The sequence below is a fragment of the Sorex araneus genome, chromosome 4, assembly GCF_027595985.1.
Source record: "Sorex araneus isolate mSorAra2 chromosome 4, mSorAra2.pri, whole genome shotgun sequence".
Taxonomy (NCBI): Eukaryota; Metazoa; Chordata; class Mammalia; order Eulipotyphla; family Soricidae; genus Sorex; species Sorex araneus.
In genome coordinates, this window is record NC_073305.1 from 110,757,389 (window position 1) to 110,781,446 (window position 24,058).

The 24,058-nt window shown below is 36.5% G+C and overlaps 1 protein-coding gene across 1 annotated transcript in view; it reads right to left on the reverse strand.

Moving 5' to 3' along the window:
* ME1 (malic enzyme 1) overlaps positions 1 to 24,058 on the reverse strand; it is a 137,699-nt gene that overhangs the window by 89,253 nt on the left and 24,388 nt on the right. The window contains exons 2-3 of the mRNA XM_055136663.1: positions 23,525 to 23,658; positions 20,796 to 20,945 (exon numbers count right to left, since the gene is read on the reverse strand). Of these exons, the coding sequence (XP_054992638.1) occupies positions 20,796 to 20,945; positions 23,525 to 23,658 (284 nt within the window). The remainder of the gene's footprint in view (positions 1 to 20,795; positions 20,946 to 23,524; positions 23,659 to 24,058) is intronic.

Consider the following 24,058-nt stretch of genomic DNA (forward strand, 5'->3'; position numbering starts at 1 on the left):
CAGTGCAAGTGATGCCTTCAAGCTCTTGGAAATATTTTCTGACCCACATTCCAGCTGTGTTTGGAATCTCTGTAATCCCACAAAACCTTGTTGTTTTCCTCAATCTTATTATGTTGCCATAGCACTTAAAATGTCACATACTAAATCTTTGTAAATCTTATTAGCCTAAGAGGACTGGAGCGATAGCACAGCGGGTAGGGTGTTTGCCTTGCACACGGATGACCCAGGTTCAATTCCTCCATCCCTCTCAAAGAGCCCGGCAAGCTGCCGAGAGTATCCCACCCGCACGGCAGAGTCTGGAAAGCTACCCATGTTGTACTTGGTATGCCAAAAACAGTGACAACTAGTCTCACAATGGAGACGTTATGGTGTCCGCTCAAGCGAATCAGTGAACAATGGGATGACAGTGCTTTTAGACTAAGAAGTCCTAAAGTTGAGATATCTGCATTGTAATAGAAAACAGTAAGGAAAGAAAAATAGGTTCTGTTTGTTTGTTTGTTTTGTTTTGTTTTTTACTTTTTGGGACACACCCGGCGATGCACAGGGTTTACTCCTGGCTCATGCACTCAGGAATTACTCCTGGTGGTGCTCAGGGGACCATATGGGATGCTGGGAATTGAACCCGGGTCGGTTGCATGCAAGGCAAACGCCCTACCCGCTGTGCTATTGCTCCAGCCTCCCCAAAAAATAGTTTTGATGTGATAGTAGCACTAGCTATCTAAAGATGGCCAAAGCACTATAGCAAAAAAAAAAAAAAGAAGAAGAAGAAGAAGAAGAAAGAAAAGAAAATTCTAAGGTGCAGAATATTCGGGACTTATATGGTCAATAGATATAATTCTGTGGCTATCTGAGAGTGACATGATAAAGAACAGATAGAAAAAAGAAAATTTAGGGATATTATACCCAGGTCTTGGCATATGAAAGGTATGTGCTGCTCTACCACTTAAGCCACAAACCTGTCCCCTAATGGTTCACTTTTAAGTACCCTGAGAAGGAACGTTTTCACTCATTTCAAAAGGTATTATTAGGAAAGAGAAAAAATACCCACCACTAGAAATGCAAATTGGAGAAAACAATGTTTTTTTACAATTTGGAGGAAGGAATATATTCCTTCTTAAGCCAAAACCTGGTACTTAGCCCAAGAACAGATGACTGGTTATAGAAACTTTAGTGTATCTACACAATGGAATACTATGCAGCTGTTAGAAAAGATGAAATCATGAAATTTGCATATAAGTTGATGGACATGGAGAGTATCATGTTAAGTGAAATGAGTCAGAAAGAGAGGGACATGCACTCATTTGTGGAATATAAAATAACATAATATGAAACTAACACTTAAGGACAGTAGAGAAAAGGGCCAGGAGGATCACTCCACGGCTTGGAAGCTGGCCTTACTTGCTGGGGGGAAAGGCAGTTGGGATGGAGAAGGGACCACTTAGTAAATGATGGCTGGAGAGATCTCTCAGGATGGGAGATGCATGCTGAAAGTAGACTAAGGACCAAACATGATGGCCTCTTAGTATCTGAATTGCACACCATAATGCCCAAAAGTAGAGAGAGTAAGAAGGTATGTACCTGCCATTGAGGCAGGGGGTGGGGTGGGATGGGGATGAAGAAAGGATACCAGGAACATTGGTGGTAGAAAATGTGCACTGGTGGAGGGATAGATGCTGGATCATTGTATGACTGAAACATAATCAGAAAATCTGGTATTCATTTTTTCAAAGTCCTATAATATTTTCAATCAAATTAAGTTTAGTATAATAAAATTTTAAAGAATATTTTAAGGGTAGTCAAAATGATAAGTAATTTAAATGACTTAAATGAAAAAGGAAAAAGAGACGAGAGATTTTTTTTGTATTTCTAGGAATATTCAAAGAGTGAGAAAGTCATTATTTTTGAATGCTCAATCAAAAATAAAAATAAATAAAATACAAGTGATTCAGCCTTTAAGTATTAAAATTGAAATGCTTAGGAAGATTGAAGGAGATGTATTCAATGTTTTTTTGTAATATTGGAAATTCTGAGTCAATATTAATACTAGTCTAAGATAATATATGATGAGATAAAAGAGCACAGAAAATCTTACCGTTTTAAAGGAAGTAAACCAGTGAACCTCACCTAGCTTGTGTCCATTCTCTACCTACAGCAGTATTTTGTATTTGTTTCTTTAAAACATTCTTTCAGTAAAAAAAAATGTAACATAAATATATGATAAGGAAAATTAAATATTTTAAATATGATATTATATTGAAGTAAAAATATTCTATGAAATATAAGCTAAAATGAGTATAGACAATTTTTTAAAGGTCACAGCATGATACCAAAATCAATCCATCTTATCCTGTTCGATTTATTAAATTCTGTCCGAATTAAGCAGTTACTTAGTCTCACGTTTAAGAGAGACTCTCAGCTTCTTGCAAAGTTATGAAGTGAAAAAAGGTGAAAGCACTTTTCTTTTCACTTTTAAGGGAAAATGCATGCATCCCATCAAACATCTATTGGCAATGCAAAGGGAAAATCCCCCAGTTACTTGATGCCTATGGAATGAGAGTCATCTCTAGGGCCAATATAAACTGACTGTGCAATGGGATCCAACAGCGGATATAACAGAGACACTGAAGATGAAAGTAAGCTAGAAGGCTACTACTTTTCAAGCAAGAAGAAAACTAAGGACAAGAAACAACAATAAAAAGGAGACAAAGAAGAATTTGATTACTTCTATACATAAAATGTTTTACTCAGATCATTAATATTTGCCCCAAATATTTGCATGTAATTTACCCACTGGGTATTCATGATCTCATGTCCAAAATCTTTAGTGAATCTCTCCATTCACATGTAATATAACAATGTTCATAAATTATCCTGCTGTTACTATAAACTGACTAGACTTTGTACAATTCTTCTATTCTCATATCACATTAAACAGCATTTGGGGGTAGAAGAGCTTCTTAGCTAAAGGTTTGTTCTCAGTTTCCTTTAAAATAACTAAAAAGTAAATCACATAGCCTTAACCTTGGGCCTTCTTTCCAGAAGTTTCTCCTTTTGTTGCTCTTTTCTTTAGAAGTCTATATTTTTTCAGGCTAGTTTATCTAAAAATTTCAAACTAGTATTCAAACCATTCCAACAACCAATCTCATTTTCTTAATTGAAGAAAACTGACAGATTTTCCTTCTACATATGTTAAGAATGACAAAAACATTCTTAAAATCTTATCTAAAAGAAGGGAACATGGTGGTAGGCATTGTCCTTAGGCAGTCCTTCTCCTCCAAGATCTTAGAAAGAAAACTCACCAATAGAAAAATACAAGCCACATGGGCAGATTTGACATACTGCCAAATACAGTTGAAGCAAATTCCTTTGATGTGAGGCCACTTTTCAAAAAATTTTCCAGGGAAGGCTGTCACTGCTGTGTCTTAAAAAATGAATTCCACAACCAGTCCCACTCCATAAGTCAAAAAATGCATATTTTTCTCTCAGATTTTGACCAACTCTGGCACAAATTCAAAATTATGCTATCTCTGGACATCTTTCACTATTTTCCTTAAAACTTTCCTGTATATATAAAAAATATGCTTTCAAAAAGCATAAGCTTTGTCATCATCATATCAATAAAACTATGGGAAAATTAAGTGGGAAAGTTAAACATTACCTTCATTCCTAAAACAGTTCTCAAATGGCTTCCCTTGTGAACTGCATCTAACTTTCATTCCTTTGGTTTGCAACCTTCAAGATTCTATAGCACCCTGTACTCACCCATTGTGGTGTTTGTCATAAACATTTAACAGTTTATCTTTTCCACTGAATCATGTGCTTCATGAAACAAAATTATTATATGCATTTTGATCATTGGGCTGGAGCGATAGCACGGCAGGTAGGGCATTTGCCTTGCACGCGGCCAACCTGGGTTCGATACCTCCATCCCTCTCAGAGAGCCCAGCAAGCTACCAAGAGTATCCCGCCCGCACAGCAGAAGCCTGGCAAGATACCGTGGTGTATTTGATATGTCAAAAACAGTGACAACTAGTCTCACAATGGAGACGTTACTTGGTGCCCACTCGAGCAAATCGATGAACTGGGAGGACAGTGCATTTTGTTCATTATTTTAAGAATGTTTGGTACTCGGTAGATGAGGAAGATGAAAAATGAGCATATTCTTTGCTATTTCTTTCTAGAAGAGTGGGCTTCATGCCCCTTCCCTGATTCTGATTAGTATTTGTAACATTTTTTTCCTTTTGGGGTCACACCCAGTGATGCACAGGGGTCACTCCCAGATCCACACTCAGGAAATACTCCTGGCAGTGCTCGGGGGACCATATGGGATGCTGGGAATCAAACCCGGGTTGGCTGCGTGCAAGGCAAATGCCCTACCTGCTGTGCTATCACTCCAGCCCCAGTATTTGTAACATTTTGATTAACAGAATATTCCAGAAGCACCACTGGATGAGTTACCAACCATTTTTGTACCACAACCAATTGTTAAACAGAGCTCTACTTCTTCTCTTGCTTTCAGAGCTCTATGATTGACAGGTATGGTTAAAATGACTTTGCCGGGGATAAAAAATGCATGAATAATTTTAAGAAAATTAATTTCTACATTTATTTTTTATAGCTGTCTCCATCATATTGATCATCTATCACCAGGTTGTTTCTCAAAAACAAATCCGCCCATGCAGATTCTCCATTACCTATGTCTTTTCATACTATATCTTCTATTTTTATAAAAGGAAAACATCAAATTGCCTATCCTGAATTTTACTATAATACACTGTCCAATGGGACAAAAATCTTTGGGACTGGGTTTGATTGAGATTCACTTGGCCACAATGTTCATACATTTTGCTTCTAAGGAAACTGTGGCACTTGGATGAGGATTCTGAAGTAAGATACAGTAAGGAGCATGGATTAGTGAGAGGTAGTTCTAGTCTTAAGGGATACACTTACAAAAGCAAAACAGAAGAAGAGACACATTGAAAATGATTTTATATTTAATGAAAACATAGGTTTTCCACTATTCTCAATGGCTAGGGAAAAAAAAATCTAGCCAGAAAAATGTCCCCAAACAGTGGGAAGAGAAAAATGGTTAGTGATGATGTTTTAAAAATAACTGAATATTTCCTAGAACTACTAAATATTTTTAGAAACAATAAGTAAACCTCGCAGGTAAAAACTAAGTATGACTTCAAAATGCCTCATTTCATCAAGTGTTTGGAGCCCAGAGTGATAGTATACAGAGGGTAGGTGCGACTAACCTGGGTTCAAGCCCCGGCATCCCATAAGGTCCCCTGAGCACTGTCAGGAATAAATCCAGAGTGCAGAGCCAGGAGTAACCCCTGAGCATTGCTGAATATGACCCAAAACACAAATAAATAAATAAATGAATAAATAAGTAAAGGAAGAAAGGAGGAAAGAAAATGTTAGTTTTATCAAATCTAAGAAATATTCTATTAGTTAAACTTATTAGTCTGTCTTATGCAATGTTTTATCTTTTCTAAATTCTGTCTAAAAAGTAAATTATTCACCAATTAGTATTTAACAACTGTAATTTTATTTTGTTTGTTTGTTTGTTTTTGCTTTTTAGGTCACACACAGCAATTCTCAGGGGTTACTCCTGGCTCTGCACTCAGGAATTACTCCTGGCGGTGCTGGAGGACCAGGGGATCGAACCCGGGTTGGCCTCCTGCAAGGCAAATGCCCTACCCGCTGTGCTATCGCTCCGGCCCCAACAACTGTAATTTTATATTGGCCTAAACATGTAGAAAGTTTAATTATTATGTCTAAGAAATGTGTAGGTTCATTTTTTGTTGCATAATTTTCTTATTTATTTCTAAAAACTCATCAGTAGAGGGGCTAAAGATAGTACAGTGAATAAGGTTTTAGTTTCCCATGCAGCCTTCCCAGGTTTAAATTTGGGAAATGGTTCCTCCAAGCACCACCAGGAATGATATCTGAACACAGAGCCAGGAGTAATCCCTGAGCACAGTCAGGTGGGGTCCTAAAACCAATTAAGTAAATATTAAAATAAGAAATAAAAACTCAGCAGCAAAATTTAATATGTGAATACAGACATCCTCACCAAAGTAATCATCATGCCTTGTTTCATACTCTCGACTTCACAGTAAGTTGTCATGTCAGTTATATTATCTAATGTTTATAATAAACTAATGAGCTACAATTATATTACTTCATGACTTACTTATGATGAATACGTCAATTTAATTACTTCCCAGATAGTCTCAGAATTGAAAAGTTATGGCTGTGATGACAGGATACCAAACTCTTTTGCTAATTTGAAATTAGCAAAATTTTTTCTAATTTGAAATCAGGATCATTTCAAATTCTCTGCTTTTAATATTATTAAATAAGAGTGTAATTGAGCTGTCAGCTAAAATAATGTTTTTATGCGAATATAAGTGTGATTATTAGCATATAATTTAGAAAGTTAAAAGAATTAAGTAGTATTGCTTAAAATTTCTCATTCCAGTCCAATCTATTTATTTAGGTTTTATATCATATAGCATAGAAAAGAGGAACAAAACTGATGCTAAGCACTGTCTTATATCTCTAAACAATTTATGTCTGAATATACATGAATTGAGGAGGATGTATCTTACCATATCTTACTTCCAATAAGATTGTTTTTTTGTTAAAATTTAACACACACATCTATTTCTAGATCAACTGTTATCAGTTGATCAAATATTATCAACTAATAATATTCTTGATAGAAATTTTGAACAATGGGAGACAGCTACAAAGAATAGAATCTTTAATGTTACTTTATATGTGGTTTTATTTCATGCAAATATGGTAACAAAAATAAAGCATTAAAATATGTAACATGATAAAATCATGAATAGGGAGTTAAAATATAAGTTTTAGGAAATAAATGAACATTATAATACTTTGTTAGAGAATTGTTTTATATATTTTAAATGAATAATAGAATTTAAATGATTGCATTCTTTTTTATACATTTAAATAAAAGGTATGTTCATGTTTGACATATCAACCTTTTAAACTGGTTAGAAATGACATTCCTTGCAAATTTATGACAAAAGTCTGTAGATGAGATCAAGAAAGTCTGTAGATAAGATCAATCAAGAAAACGGTACAAGTAATGAGATGGATAGTAAAGGTGATACATTTGCCCTACAAGCGGTCAACCCCAGTTTGCTCTTCAGCACAGCCTATGGTTGGTCCTCTGAGTCCCACTGGGAGCGATTCCTGAATACAAAGCCAGTAACAAGCCTTGAGCACAACTAGGTATAGCACAATCTCTCACCCTCCATTAAAAAAAAAATGTTAACATAATTTTCCAAATTCTCTTACAGAAGCAAATATGATGATAATTGTGATCTACAGTAATAAATATGTATTTGAGCTTCCACTGATGCTAATAGATGAAACATCTTAGTGTATTACATGGGACAAAGTTTGATATTAATGAAAATTTATTACTGAATATAGAATTACTGGCTATAGAATTATGAAAAATTATTAACAGTAGGTATCAAGCATACCAAGAATGGGACAATCCTTCCACCCATGTTCTCCCCCAGGGAGAGATGTGGTTAAGGAACTGGTTTATGCATAGAACACTATCACTAAGGGTACTGTAAACTATAATGCTTAAAATATTTTTTTATAAAGCTCTCTTCAGAAAAGGGAAAAAATAACTTTTGGCATTGATAAAATTACCAACAGCTGTTCTCAACCACGCAAATGAAGATTTGAGAATATAGCTATTGGAATTATTTAAATTTAGACTGACACATGGCACCAAATTGGTAATCAAAAGAATTTAATCTTTTAATGATAATAACCCAAATATATAACTAAAAATTAGTTTAAGAGCATGTGCATTAGAGTGGTTAAGAATTATTTAAGAGAAAATGTGTAGGGACCAGGAGATAGTACAATCGTTAGGGCATATGCTGGCAAGTTCAATTTCCGGCACCACATGGTCCCTTAAGTACCATGCAATGCACTCCTGAAGGTCCCCTGAGCACCACCAGATAAGTCCTGGAAGCGCCCAGGAAGTGCCCGGCACTGCAGGAGATGCCCAGGTAATCCCCAGCCCCAAAGGGTATAAGTGGCACAGCATTCTCAGGGCCTTCCATGAACCACCCGTCAAACTGGCTGAAAGCCGTCCCCCAAAAAGTATGTCATCTTTGGAATCTCAAACAGTAAGGTCCTTAAAGATGTATCATATCACATGTTTATAATTTTGGGGGAAAGGCATTGGTGCTTAACAAGCATTAAAATGAATAAATGTATAGTATTACTTTGTTATTTTCTTTTAAAGTAAAAATCAATAAATCGGTAAATGTAAACTATTAAAGGCATGAGGCATTAACCATTGTAAGTTCCAGGAGAATCATAAAAATGTTTTATGTCATAGAAAAAAATGTCAGGAAGTATAGAGATCCAGACATATCAAGCTCTATTCGGTTTTATCTTAGCTAAAGAAAGGTACACACTCAGGAGGGAAAGATGTGAAATCCTATTAATGCTCATTGTTTTGTTAAATACATTATCTTTCCACTTAATCTGGAAGGCACTCAAGAACTAAAGAGTGTCTAACATGCTCTAATTCTCCTCAAATAGAATTCATACAAATGGTGGAAAGGAGTCGGGGAGAACATTGGGATGGTTTTAGGGGGAGAGGGAAGGTGCTGGGTTACACCCAATGGTACCCAGGCTATTCCTTGTTCTATGTTCAAATGTCCCCTGGCAGTACTGGGGAATTTGAGTCAAATGTCCCCAGTACTCAAACTGAGGAATTTGAGTTCTATGCGGTCATATTTGTCTATTGATGAAGGGCTTATGAATGTAGGGGAGGTTCTAAACAAATTCATAGTGATAGCATATACTTGTACAACTGAAAAATTCATATATTAGATTTCTTAAATTAACTCAACTAGAGTCATAATTAATGGAAGAACAGCAATTTACTCAACTATTTTCTAATAAAAGGATTCTTCCCAACATAGTCACAGATGATTTTTTTCTGGGCAGACACTGAAGAATATCATCCCCTGGGATGATTTTGTATTTCTTTTTTTCTGAGCCTGTATCTCATTCCAAATTAAAGTAAGACGATGAATAGGTATATTTAAAGAGTAATACACTCTTAGGTATTACTCATGTTAGAAAGATACATACTTTAATATACATAATGATTCCAAAAACATTAATTTAAAAGGACAGATGCACACCATTGTTCATCGCCACACTTGGTACAATAGTCAAGATAGGGAAACAGACCAAATGCCCAGGAATAGATGAATGGATCAAGAAGTTGTAGTATCAGCTTAGAAGCCAGTCTCACGTGCTGGGGGAAAAGGAAACTCAGATAGAGAAGGGACTACCAAGTACAGGGAGCTAGGAGTGCCAGCTCGGGATGGGAGATGCGGGCTGAAAGTAAACTACAGACCGAACATGATGGCCACTTACTTTATACCTCTTTTGCAAACCACAATACCCAAAAGGAGAGAGAGAGCACAAGGGAATGCCCTGCCACAGAGGCAGGGTGGGGTAGAGGGGACAGGGTGGGAGTGCTGGGAGGGATGTTGTGACCACTAGTGGTGAAAATGGGCACTGATAGAAGGATGGGTACTCGATCATTTTATGACTGAAACGCAAGCATGAAAATTTGTAAGTCTGTAACTGTACCTCATGGTGATTCACTAATAAAAAAAATTTTTTTAAGTAGTTGTGGTATATATACACAATGGAATACTATTCAAAATCATGCATTGAGGAAAGCCATACTATTTGCAGCAACATAGATGAAACTAGAGGATATTGCAGTAACTATAGTCAGTGAGTAGGAAAGTGATAGATGCAGAATGATCTCCTTCATATGTGGAACTTAAAGATACATAGCAAGGAAGCAACAAAGTTTCAAAGACAATGTACTGGGAGAATTTATCCACACAATTGAATTAGGGGACAGGACATTGAGAAGGGTATTGTGGTCATTGGGAGAGGGCAGTGGGTATATATACACAATGGAATGCATGAGACGTATTGTGAATGAGAAACAATTATTAACATTATTGCAAATTATAGTCTCAATAAATAATATACTACGTTCAACTTATTTCCTTATTTGTGTTAATATTAAAATGCATTTAATTACTATAAACTTGTCACCTTGTTTAGTGATCTTTGTACTCCAATTTGGATTATATAAGAAAAATAACGAGCAATAAAAGACAAAGAACATTGTCATGTCTGAGACTTTTAAAATTACATATTAGAAATGTCTTATAAAGACTAAATTTTAAAAATTAGAAACTAGATTAGGTATAGAAACAATCTTTGCAAAGAAAAGAAGAATGGACTATCAGTATCTCATTTATCTAACTAGAAAAATTTGTGTTCTCATCCTCTTACCCCCAATATCAAATATATTTTCTGTTTGAGGACCTGTGGAATATTATAGTCTAAAATATTGCTTATACTTAACACTTTCCATCTGTTGTCAGAAATATTTTAATGTCTCTGAAGTACCAAATATATGGATTATGAGACACAAAACCTAAAAAAGTCTTTTGTATTCTATAAATGTTTACAAACACGAGTCTTGATTTGGAAGTGTCTTAGAAATATCTCCATTTCTTTGTATAGTTTTTCAAATCTTCTAATTCTAAAAAATATGATTTAAGTTCCGGACTTAAGATCTCCAAGCCTGCTCGGATCAGGACTGGGCCTCTTCCACTCAGATTTCCCATTTTCCAGTAGCTAGGCAGTCACACACAGGGACTGCCCCCGGCGCCGTGTAATCCCACCAACGGCCCACATCCAGAGACTTAAAACCAAGCTCCTGGAAGCGTGTGGCCGCTTTGCGGCCGAGCAATATCTAATAACCTACATCTCCCTCTGGGAGAACCTGGCAAGCTACTGGGAATTTCCTGCCCACATTGAAAAGCCTTGCAAACTCCCCATGGTGTATTCACATGCCAAAAACAGTAACAATGCTGGGTCTCATTCCCCTGACCCTGAAAGAGCCTCCAATGTGGGATCGTTGGGAAGGACAAGTAAAGAGAGGCTTCTAAAATCTCAGGGCTAGGACGAGTGGAGACGTTGCTGAGACCGCTCGAGAAATTCGATGATCAACGGGACGATGATGATGATGATGATGATGATGATGATGAAATATTTATGTTGATGGTTCATATAGTACTCTCTTTTCTATTATATTTTACTAGGTAGAGTTAAACATCATAACTACATTTCAATTTTAACTACTGTACTCTAAATTTTCAACACCTAAAAGAAATCTCTGCTTCATAATAAACTTCAGAATTTAATATTTTAGGTACTTCTTAACTTCATAAATATCAGCTATTAATGTCTCCTGTATATATCTATATAAAGTATGTTTTAGAAAGGTCATCTCATTTAATAGGTAAGGAAATTAATGTTCGGAAAATTTGTTAAAGATAACAGTAAATATGAAGCTCAGAGAGACTTATTAAATCAAGTCTCTCTGGCCCAAAATACAAACTAAACTGGCAATATGCATTCATATTGTACCACCCATTTGTCCACTGTACAGACTTTCCTTGTTCTAAATTCTGGCATGAAAAAGAGGAGTTGTTATGCTAGAGAAAAAAAGTGAGGTTGCCAGACAGAAAGAAAAGAAAGTCAGAGATTTTGCCAGTGTGACAAAGATTGTACAAAGTCCTGGAAGTTGGGGCATACTCAACTGGAATTAGGGAGCGAGGGAGCCAGATGTGAGGAGGAGGAAAGGGTTAACAATGAAAACAATGAGGTAGGCAATGGGGCTAGATCATTGAAAAGATAATAATAAGTTCACACTTTAAAATGGGGGAAATGGGACACTCATTATTTTAGTCAAGAGAATGAAATAAGTTGGCATCTCTACTTTAGAACTCTTTTGAAACAAAAAGTTAATATTAAAAAGTGGAAATGGATCCAACCCCATCAGAAAATAGGGAGAAGAAATGAACAGAAACTTTCCCAAGGAAGAGATACGAATTGCCAAAAGGCACATGAAAAAGTGCTCTACATCACTAATCATCAGGGAGATGCCGATCAAAACAACCATGAGATACCACCTCACGCCACAAAGACTGGCACACATCCAAAAGAACAAAAGCAACCACTGTTGGAGAGGATGTGGGGAGAAAGGGACCCTTCTACACTGCTGGTGGGAATGCCGACTGATTCAGCCCTTTTGGAAAACAATATGGACCATTCTCAAAAAATTAGAAATTGAGCTCCCATTTGACCCAGCAATACCACTGCTGGGAACATATCCCAGAGAAGCAAAAAAGTATAGTCTAAATAACATCTACACTTATATGTTTATCGCAGCACTATTTACAATAGCCAGAATCTGGAAAAAACCCGAGTGCCTTAGAACAGACGACTGGCTGAAGAAACTTTGGTACATCTATACAATGGAATACTATGCAGCTGTTAGAAAAAATGAGGTCATGAACTTTGCATGATCAGCATGGAAAGTATGGATCAGCATGGAAAGTATCATGCTAAGTGAAATGAGTCAGAAAGAGAGAGACAGACATAGAAAGATTGCACTCATCTGTGGAATATAGAATAACAGAGTAGGAGACTAACACCCAAGAATAGTAGAAATAAAGTACCAGGAGGTTGACTCCATGGCTTGGAAGTTGGCCTCACATTCTGGGGAGAGGGCAGCTCAGACAGAGAACGGAACACCAAGTAAAATGTGGTTGGAGGCCACGCGGGGGAAGGGTGATGCGTGCTGAATGTAGACTTAGAGACTGAACACAATGGCCACTCAACACCTTTACTGCAAACCACAACACCTAATTAGAGAAAGAGAACAAAAGGGAATACCCTGCCACAGTGGCAGGGTGGGGTGGGGGGAGATGGACTAGGGGGGTGGGAGGGATGCTGGGTTTATTTGTGGTGGAGAATGGGCACTGGTGAAGGGATGGGTTCTCGAACTTTGTATGAGGGAAACATGAACACGAAAATGTATAAGTCTGTAACTGTACCCTCACAGTGACTCACTAATAAAAAAATAAATTAATTAAAAAATAATAATAATAATAAACTGGAAATGGATGGAACAAATGAGAGTAATTCACAAATCATTCAGTAGTTAAGAAGCAAAACTGACAAGGTTAAAAAACTAAAGAGCGGAAATACCCTAAATATCTAAATAGCTTAGGTAACTAAGAGGATAATGTTCATTTAATCTTAAGAAATCCAAGGGACTAAGATTCTAGTCCCTTGACAGTGGAATAACTGTCACCGTCACTGTCACTGTCGTCCCATTGTTCATTGATCAATCTGCTCGAGTGGGCACCAGTAACATCTCCATTGTGAGATGTTGTTACTGTTTTTGGCATATCAAATACATCACGGGCATCACAGGTAGCTTGCCAGGTTCTGCTGTGTGGGCGGGATACTCTCGGTAGCTTTCCAGGCTCTCCGAGAGGGATGGAGAAATTGAACCGTGGTCAGCCACGTGCAAGGCAAAAGCCCTACCTGCTGTGCTATCATATTAGTGGAGTAACAGAAAGAAAAAAAAAAAGACAGAAAGAAAATAGCACCAGTAGAAAACCTTAGACAATACTAATTGGAGGGAGTGAAATGAATTACCACACTTGACTGTACAGATTGAAAAGGAAATATCTTAAAGAGGAGGGAAAAAATTAAGTTTAGATCATGGAAATAAAATGTTAAACAAATGAATTCATTGGGTACATAGACAGGAATATATGAGATAAGAGGAAGTTTACAGGGTGTTTATATTCTTGCAACCACCAGAGTGAGATGAGCCAAGAACACAGCTGGAATTAAATCTGATGGAGTAGAGGTTCATCTGAGTGTGAACTGTACGGACAGCATTAGAAATTCAACCCTCAGAAATACTAACTTTAAAACTTATGTGCCATGGGACTGGAATATACAGCATCATAGCTAGGGAACTTGGCCCAGCCTAACAACTGCATTCATTCCACTGCATAGCCTGGAAGTCCCACAGCAATGCCAGGATGGCTTTGGACTAGCTGACACTCAAGGCCTAAGCAGCACAATATCCTCAGGCCCAAACCAGTGTCTGTCAGGCCCCTAGGCCTCTAGGCATCACTAGGGACACCTTCCCCCCAAAATGAATACCTAGAAATGAAAACAAATAGCATTTAGCGGGATCACGAAACAAGGCCTAGTAGGCTTTTCCTTGAAGGCGAAGAAAGGGTCGGTTCAGGATTGATTTGTACAGCGGCCAAAGGACATGAACAGTATTTTCATAGATTATAATTAACCTGCAAGCCTGTAAGCTCAGAAAGCTCTTATATACAGCCAATCTCCTAATATACTGATCATAAACGCTAGTGTTATGTAGTCATGCCACCTCATCTACACAGAGTTATAGCTGTAGAACTAAGACACTGAAATTTTTCTCAAGTGAATGGGTTATTGCTGTTGGAAACTGAGTTAATTTACAACTGAGCTCATATACTCGCTCCATATCCTAGGAGATGAAGCTACTTGAAAGAGACTAAGGGGTTACAGAACTTTGGCTAATATCACCAGTCTTCTTACTGGTCTCATGTCTACTATAGCCCTTGTTTCAATCCCTGCATACCAGCTGTGAATCTGGTCTTCATAGTCCCCAAGCACTGATGGGGTGGCCATCGTGGCTACTAGCACCCCCAGCCCCAAGCAGTACTTGAGAGCCAGGCCCTAGCACAGAATCATTGGTCCCATAATCACAAATCACGAATCACGAAATCCCCGTTAATCGTCGATTTCTCGAGTGGGCTCAGTAACTTCTCTATTCATCCTTTCCCTGAGATCTTAGAAGTCTCTCTCAGCTCGGCCCTTTCAACGATGTCGCACTGGAGGCTCTTTCAGGGTCAGGGGAATGCTTGTTACTGGATTTAGCATATGAATACACACGGGAAGCTTGCAAGGCTGTCCCATGTGGGCAGGAAACTCTCAGAAGCTTGCCAGTTTCTCCCAGAGAGAGAAGTAGGCTACAAGATACCACTTTTAAGCTTGCTTTTAAGTCTCTGGATGTTGGCTGTTGATGGGATTACACACACCTGGGTTCCTCTGCCAGTACCTTCATGCATGAGGCCTGTACGAACGTGTGGAGAGGGGCCTCGAGCATGGCTGTAACTAGGTTCCAGTGGTCTTCGGCCGCCAGGAGCTCTGCTCAGGATGAGGAGGGAAGCTGGAGCCCATCCCTTCCGAGGGGCGCCAGGGAAGACAGCAGGCGTGCAGGCAAGAGACTCTCTGATCCCATAATACCAGGCTGAGAGTGGCTAACAGGTCCCATGGAACCCCGAACACCAAAATATATTACTTTAAGATACAGCCTTCATCAATTCACTTAAAACTAGCATAAGCATAGCAATTAATTATGTGCAAATTAATAAATGCTTTTCTGATAGCTAAAATTCAAAGTACTTTCCATGGAAAAGTCCTATAGTAACTGGAACGAGTCCTATAAACACAGAATCCAATAGACACAAGGCATTTGTTTGGCACATTGTCAAGAAAAATTATTTCACTAAGGAAAAATATACATATATAGCTTTTAAAATAAATGACCTCATTTCAGAGTCAAAAAATTATATTTCACAAGGTAATACTGCTTTTTAAAAATACACAAATTATTATAAAATAGTATAAATGTTCTTCAGACAGTCAGATTAGTAGTATTAATATTGCTAATGGCAAGGTTTCACTTCTTAGATATTAAACTTAGATAAGAACTGAATGTGTAACTCTACTGAATATTTTTAATTTTTACTTTAGCACTGCCGTAGCACTGTCGTCCATTGTTCATTGATTTGCTCGAATGGGCATCAGTAACATCTCCATTGTGAGACTTGTTGTTACTGTTTTTGGCATAACAAATATGCCACTGGTAGCTTGCCAGGCTCTGCCATAATTTCACTTTAGTTAATATAAAACATTGTTACAAAACACAGAGTATTGAATTAAAATCAAGTTCAATTATATTCTACTTTAGTCAAATTCATAATTTTTTAACTTTGACTATTAAATACGTATGTCTAAAATATCCCAAGATTTTAAAAGATAATTAAAATATTCTTAGGCAATATTAAATGCACACCATTTAGTCAGAAACACTGATTAAAAATAATCTTCAAATTTTCAGAAGCATGGAAATTTCTCCTTAATAATAGTGGAGGGCGGAAGCACCACCTCAGAGTAAATTCTTCCATATAGCCTGGAAATTTCTCCTTAATAGTGGGGCATGGAAGTACCACTTCAGAGCAAATTCTTTCATGTAATTTATAGCTAAACTATAAATTATAGTTTATAATTTAAAAACTAAGGAAACCACAATAAAATAATCAAGCATTTAAAAGCACAGAAAAACACGGGGCGGGGGGGAACATTTTGAAAAATCAGTTTGGGCTGGAGCAATAGCATAGCGGGTAGGGTGTTTTTGCCTTGCACACGACAAACCCGGGTTTGATTCCCAGCATCCTATATGGTCCCTTGAGCACCTCCAGGAGTAATTTCTGAGTGCAGAGCCAGGAAAAACTACTGTGCCTCACCAGGTGTAACCCAAAAAGCCAAAAAAAAAATCAGTTAATATTTCATTCTTCTAAGTAAGAAATTGTCCAGTTACTAAATGTTTTATTCATTCAGATAGTACATACTGAATCCAAACATTACTGTCAGAGTACAGCTGTACAAACTTAGAAGTGTTTGTTTCTTTGGAATAGGACTTTTAACAGACTGCGTCACCATACAACAATCAGATTGTTTTACATCCTTATTTTAAATTATCTTAAAATATTTTAAAAATTGTAATAAAAAGTTGTTGTTAAAGTTGTTCTGAGGGGCTGGAGTGATAGCACAGTGGGTAGGGCATTTGCCTTGCACACAGCCAACCCGGGTTCGATTCCCAACATCCCATATGGTCCTCTACCACTGCCAGGAGAAATTCCTGAGTGAAGAGCCAGGAGGAACCCCTGTGCATCGCTGGGTGTGACCCCCCCAAAAAAAAGCAAAAAAAAAAGTTGTTCTGAATTAGGAAGCAGAGTGTTCTAAAATGATGTTTTAATCAGTTGTACTTAAGGAGCTATCCCAAATATGGGGAGTAGTCATCCACAGATGCATTTTTAAAATTACGCAGAATTTTTTTTTTGCTTTTTGGGTCACACCTGGAGACGCACAGGGATTACTCCTGGCTTTGCACTCAGGAATTACCCCTGGCCGTGCTCAGGGGACCATATGGGATGATGGGATTTGAACCCGGGTTGGCTGTGTGCAAGGCAAACGCCCTATCCGCTGTGCTATCTCTCCAGCCCACAGAATTATTTTTTTACAACCACACCAAGTGCAACAATCATTTATAATATACATGATCAATAACTATCCAAATCACATGCATATTTATAATGAGGAAGAATAACCAAGTTTATTCCAATATCAGAGTTAAATTAGCAGAAAAACTCCCCTAATATTAAAGTTAAATCAATATCCCATTAACAAATTCCATCCACTATTATTCCAAATAATTAAATATTTTACTATATAACTTTTAAGCACTACCATTGTTTTTGTTATTTTAGGCTAATTACTTTTTCTCCAAATTCTTTCTCACAAAAAATACTTTTAGTACTAATAAATGTTTTTTTTAATGGTGCAAGAAAAAAAAATACTTTTAGTAAGTGTCATTGCTTTGGCCACTCTTTTCTGGATTTATATCATGTGCCATTTATCTCACTTGATACTCAAAAATATGGCATTCAAAACTAACACAATATTACAACATGACCTAGGTATATGGTGCAAAGAGCACTGTCTTCCTTACTGGAAGCCCTGCTGATGTAGCCCTCACTACTGAAAAAAAAATCTTTTTTAGTAATGAAAACAGATTATAGTATATTTCTTTAAAATAAGCACATGTACACAAATTGATGCATTTTTTACAAATACCACCTGACATAAAGCTTGGAAATTTTTCTTAATCATCCATATGCCATGTATGAGCTTAAGTCAAAACACCTGAGTATACCACAAGGTTATTCTTGGATTCCAAACTTAAGTTTCCATTCAAGTTTTCCACACTTAAAGTTTCTAGATGAATAGAGAGATTCAATGAACTGTTACTTTACACTTTTAAGAGCTTTTTTACAGTAATGTGTATATATATATATATATGTATATATATATGTGTGTGTGTGTGTGTGTGTCCATGTGTGTGTGTGTGTGTGTGTGTGTGTGTGTGTGTAGTTACTGCCTTGGTAAAAAGATTTATATACTATGCATACATAATCATTAGATGTTGATGTAAAGAATGTCTGAATCCTGCCTGCATTTTTTCCATTCTCCAAATTTTTCCTAATTAAGACAATACTTAGGAAAGAAGTTAATTGAAAATTTTAAACTACTTCTGGGCACACACTGAATTCTCAGTATTTAAGATATAGGATATTGTGCCACCAATTTAGCAGATGTCACAAAAACATTTTCAGTGGCCTGAGCAATAGCAGAGTAACAATACAAGTAAGGTGCTTCCATGGATGGAACCAACCCCGGTTTTCTACTCCTGGTACCCCATATGGTCCCACTGCTCACTCAATCCCACCCCCCAGCACTGCCAGGAAAAATTTCTGAGTGTAGAGTCAGAAGGAATCCCTGAGCACTGCAGGGCGTGGCCCATAATACAAAAATAAATAATTAAGCATGTATCTCATTGGGGAAGAAAAAAAAAGAGAAACTAAGGGGATGGGGGATGAGAATTCACTTATGTACATTTATGGACATCTATCAATGACAAATAAGCCGACTCCATACTGTGAAGAAAGCCTCTTCAACAAAAACACTGGGAAACAGATGATATACTCCAGTCATGTATGTGTTTCTCCCCTCCATAGCAAGAAAAAGCAAATGAGACTACATCAAAGAAAAACATCTACCTAAGGAAATAAACTAGCACACACACAAAATGACATCCTAGCTATTGGGAAAAGATATTTAGATATACGACTGACTAGGGACTGACATAAAAAATATAAGAATTCACAGAAATTCACAACAACAACAAAAGGATCAGGGAGATTGCTCAAAAGGGCATAGTGCATGCTTTGCATAGACAAGGACCAGGTTTCATCCCCATACCCTACTGCCCACGGCAATGCTGGGTGTAGTCCTGGTGGCCACACACACCAGGACACCACCAGGCAGGGCAGCACCACAACAGTGCATCAAATCAACACGGTGACAAGAACTGGAGGGCCAACTATCTACTTTCTCCTCTGCTCTTAAAAATATCTTCTTTTTTTCAATAATGAATGTAAATTTTTTCAATAATGAATGTAAATATGTCACTGTTACTGTCATTCCGTTGTTCATCAATTTGTTTGAGCGGGCACCAGTACCGTGTCTCATTGTGAGACTTATTGTTACTGTGTTTGGCATATTCAATACACCACAGGTAGCTTGCCAGGCTCTGCCATGCGGGCTAGATACTCTCGGTAGCTTGCTGGGCTCTCCGAGAGAGGCGGAGAAATCGAAAACGGGTCAGCCCCGTGAAAGGCGAACGCCCTACAGCTGTGCTATCGCTCCAGCCCAAATTTTATGTGATGAAAAATAATATTTATATATCTCCACAGAATTGTTCTCAACAATTAACAACTAAATTCTAAATCTTATTTTTCTTTGAGAAAATACTGAGTATTCATAGTCATTATATAAAACATAAATGTGCTATTAGTATTATTTAATAAGCTATTTACAGATATTTACCTAATTCTTATCTTTAAGCAAGAGATAATGTAGCTGATTCTTTATAGCAAGAATAATGTGGTGCAAATGTAGTAATTATAACTACTACATTAATACATCTACATGAAATTCATACCCTAATTTCTAGATGTTAAATTCTCCTTTCAGAAATAGTATTTTCAATAGAATATTACAAATATGGTATAAAGTTATAATTCAAGCATTTATTTATTTTTAGGGGCTGGACAAATAGTACTGCTGGTAAAATGTTTGCCTCACACACAGTAAAGTTCAGTCCTGGGTTCAATCCCTCACAATGCATATCCCCCTAAGCCCTACCAGCAGTGAGCCCTGAACAAAGAGCCAGGAGTAGGCTCAAAGCACAGCCAGTTGTGGCCCAAAAAACAAAAACAAAATAAAAATAAAACATTTATTTATTTTTAAATCCGGAAGTTTAATTAGCACTAATATATTCAACTTGAGGTTTTGTTGTTGTTGTTGCTAAAAACATTATTATTTATTTCAACTGAAAGTATATAATAAGTAAAACTATATATGTAGAAAAATGTATTCTACATTCTATGCATATGGTATATACATTACACTTTATATATTAATATATATTACATGTGCTATTTTAACTGAGAAAAATCAACAAGTTACTCAAATACTAACTCTCGATTTAGAAAATGACAAATTCAATTTTAGAAAAACTGACAATATGAATTTTAAGTTGTAAAATGTATACATAATTATGGTGAATAATATCTCAAGACAAATTTAATTATGATTAATTACTTTCTTCCCAAAGAAAAATTAAGTTTATTTTATATTAAAAAGCCAAAATGATTCATAAATACTTTCCCATGGCTTAAATTTGTAAACAAAAGTCTAAGTTTTTAATGTTTAATTTTCTTTCAAATGAGGCATGACTTAGATTTTCCCAAACTTGAACGCCCTTCAATATATTTTTTATTGAAAACATTTCACAAAAAATTAAAAACACAACAATTTGTGTATTAAAATAAAAGTCTACATACCTTGGCTTTCGAAATGCTAAACTATATTGTTGGCAAGCCAGCCCCACAGTGGGAGTATAAACAATGGGCATGAATTTCTCGACATCAGACATTAGCACTCTGTAAAAGAGCTTTTCATTTCTATCTTGAAGATCCATTAAGAGAAGATACCTGTAAAATTGGTCACAATTATCTTCATATTAAAACAAAGTCCCCAAATTGCTACTTAACAATCTAAACTTTTTTAAGGGAATTCCCAGGGCTTCATCAATGAACTACATTTATGGCTTAAACACTGACAAAGTATAACATTTTTAAATGCTACATATAAGACACTTCATCAAAAAAGACCTCAAAGAATGAAAAGACACATATTCAAGTTTTATTTCAAACACAAAATGTTAAAAAATTAAATATTGAAACACTAAAATAAATCATTACTAAAACAAAAGTTTTAATTTTAGAAGTCTTATTACTTTAAATGAAAGATAACGTATCATTAGATGCAACTATTAACTTAATAGATAATATAATAAATAGCATTAAACTTTTCTTTATTATGCAGGATTAATACTCAGGGAATATTACAAGCGAAAATTAGTAGGACATATACAGCATCTACCCTAAAAAAATTACTAAGGTAGGCAAGTTCAAATGACTTTTTTTTTGTTTTTATATCAAATGGCCTTTTTGTCTAAAGTATTTTTGACTCAGAATTATCTTTTTAAAACTAATAATCATAATTATTATATTATAATCATAAAAACTAATTATCATATAATCTGTAACCTCCAATGACTTATTAGAATAAAACTCAAATTTCTTGGTCCACCTTTACAAAATCTTACAAAACTTAGCAATAGCATCCACTTTTGTGGATTGATTTTTGTTCTCTGGAACAGCTGAAAATGCACAAAATTTGGAATCAGAGATATAAGGATTCTAATGAGTGGAATTACAAGGGCTAAACCAATCTCAAAAACAACATTTAGGAAGAAACTGATGATTTTTTTCAGAACTCATTTAACAATAGGTTACAGTTCCTAAATAATTTATTATTTTCCATCATATTTCATTTTGAGCAGGTAAAATTCCTTAGAGCTCCACTCACTCACTTTAGAAGAAGGTCTTCAAACAATCTCTTGGTTTCCTGTATCACTGGTCATTCCTTTTCTATTTAGTGTTTTCTTTTTCTTCAATAGCTCTCTAACCTCTAGTGCATAAGAAAATTATGCTGGCTTTTCCTTTAACATACATCCAAAAAACAAAACATCTTCATTTTTCCTTTTGTGAAATTAAAGCACCTTCATCTGTTAAATGTTCTTCTGGCTTTCATTCTATTCTTATCACTGCAACCAGTCCTGAAATGAAGCTCAGCTCATGTTGATCAGCTCAGATCACTGAGCTTGATTCTAGCACTAAAAAGACTCTGTGAGGGGCTGGAGTGATAGCACAGCGGGTAGGGCGTTTGCCTTGCACACAGCCAACGTGGGTTCAAATCCCAGCATCCCATATGGTCCCCTGAGCACCGCCAGGGGTGATTTCTGAGTGCATGAGCCAGGAGTGACCCCTGTGCATTGCTAGTTGTGACGCAAAAAAAATAAAATAAAATAAAATAAAATAAAAAGAGTCTCTGAGCTTTCAGGTGTGACTCTGGTGGCCTCCAGCACCATAGGCCCAAGCAAGTACTGAATCACCGGCTGGGCACCAAAACACTGCCAGATTAAGCATCACGAAGAGTGGTGCCTGAATGCCTGAGCTCTTCTAAGGGTGACTCCTATTAAAATTTTTTTTCTTTATTGAAGAAAAAAGAAGCATGAACTTGGATTCCCCTATTCACACAGAGTAATGGCAAAAGTCCTTTAGCCATATATAAAGACATACATAATCTATTCCCCATCCCCTCACTTTCTATCTAAGTCTTCCCATCTTCCATTCATTATGTTCCATACAGGTGTCTCTGCTAAACTTTGAACGTATCTCCTACAGAACATACCTGTCTGTTTCACTACCTCAATGGTTTGCTCTTAACTCACCTTTTCAGGGAAGATGGTCCTGATCAACCAATATGACAATACAAACCGATCATACCTCCCTCCCTCACCCCCACACTCTCAGTCCCTCTTTTAATAGCACCTGTAACTTGTCAGCATGTTATATATTTATTAATTTTCTATTTACTATTTTTCAATATTAAAAAAACAATGCAGAGGGGCCAGGGAGTTGGAGTACCTGCTTTACATACGGGATCCCTTAGTCTAATCTTCAGCACTACAGGGCCCCTAAGCACCTCATGGAGAATAGACCCTGAGAATCACTGTTTGGGCCAAAAACAATCAAAATACAAAGGCAAAAATTAATTTGTCTCTAAGTTCAATATATATCATATATAGAATAAAAAGGAAATATAGTAAGGGGATTGATAGTCAAAGTCATTTTAATTGGAGATTTTGTATATAGAAATGAGCTTATTTTGGAGGTGAGCTGGGAGAGGTGTTTGTAACACTTATGAAGGGAAGAGGGCTCTCTAGTGGTCGTTGTGGTGCTGGAATTATGTGTGCATGAAAGTATAATTAACACTACTGTAAATCTCAGCTTTTCAATAAAAATGGTTAAAAATAACAAGTAAGTATCATTGTTCCCATAGGTAAATATTCCTCAAAGCTGACAACTCTTTCAAAATTTCTTAACGTTTTCAATTTCTCATCTAATAAAAATAAATGTAAAAATCCCCTTAAGGAATATGTTACCTGTCAAAATCAGTGGTCAGACGCTCAAAATTTTTCATTATTCTAAGGACTTGTATATCCTGACCAATGAAGCTAGGCGGCAACAATCCATGAATGTTCAACTGCTGCCTTTCTTCCAGGGTAAAAGCTAAGTCCTGTGGAGAAAATAAAAACAATGATTCGAAAGGGAGAAGACAAAAGACAACAAATATATACACACAAGTAAAATAAAGTAAGTAAATTTAAAAACCAAAAGATCTAGGGCAGAAGAGATGCCTTGCAATGTGGTTAATTCCAGTTGGATCCCCTATACCACATGGTCTCCCGAGAATAGAATAAGCAGTAACCTTCTGTTACCACAAAGTGTGACCCAAACCAGCCACTCCAAATCAGATGACCTTATAATTCTTACAAATATAGCCATATTGACGTATGAGTAAATTGTGTATTCTTCACATTTCAGTTTCTTCATATTCAATCTCTTCATATTTAAATGCTAAAATGCTATTTCATATCTATGTTGCTCATATATTGTTAGGATGAAATTAGCAGATA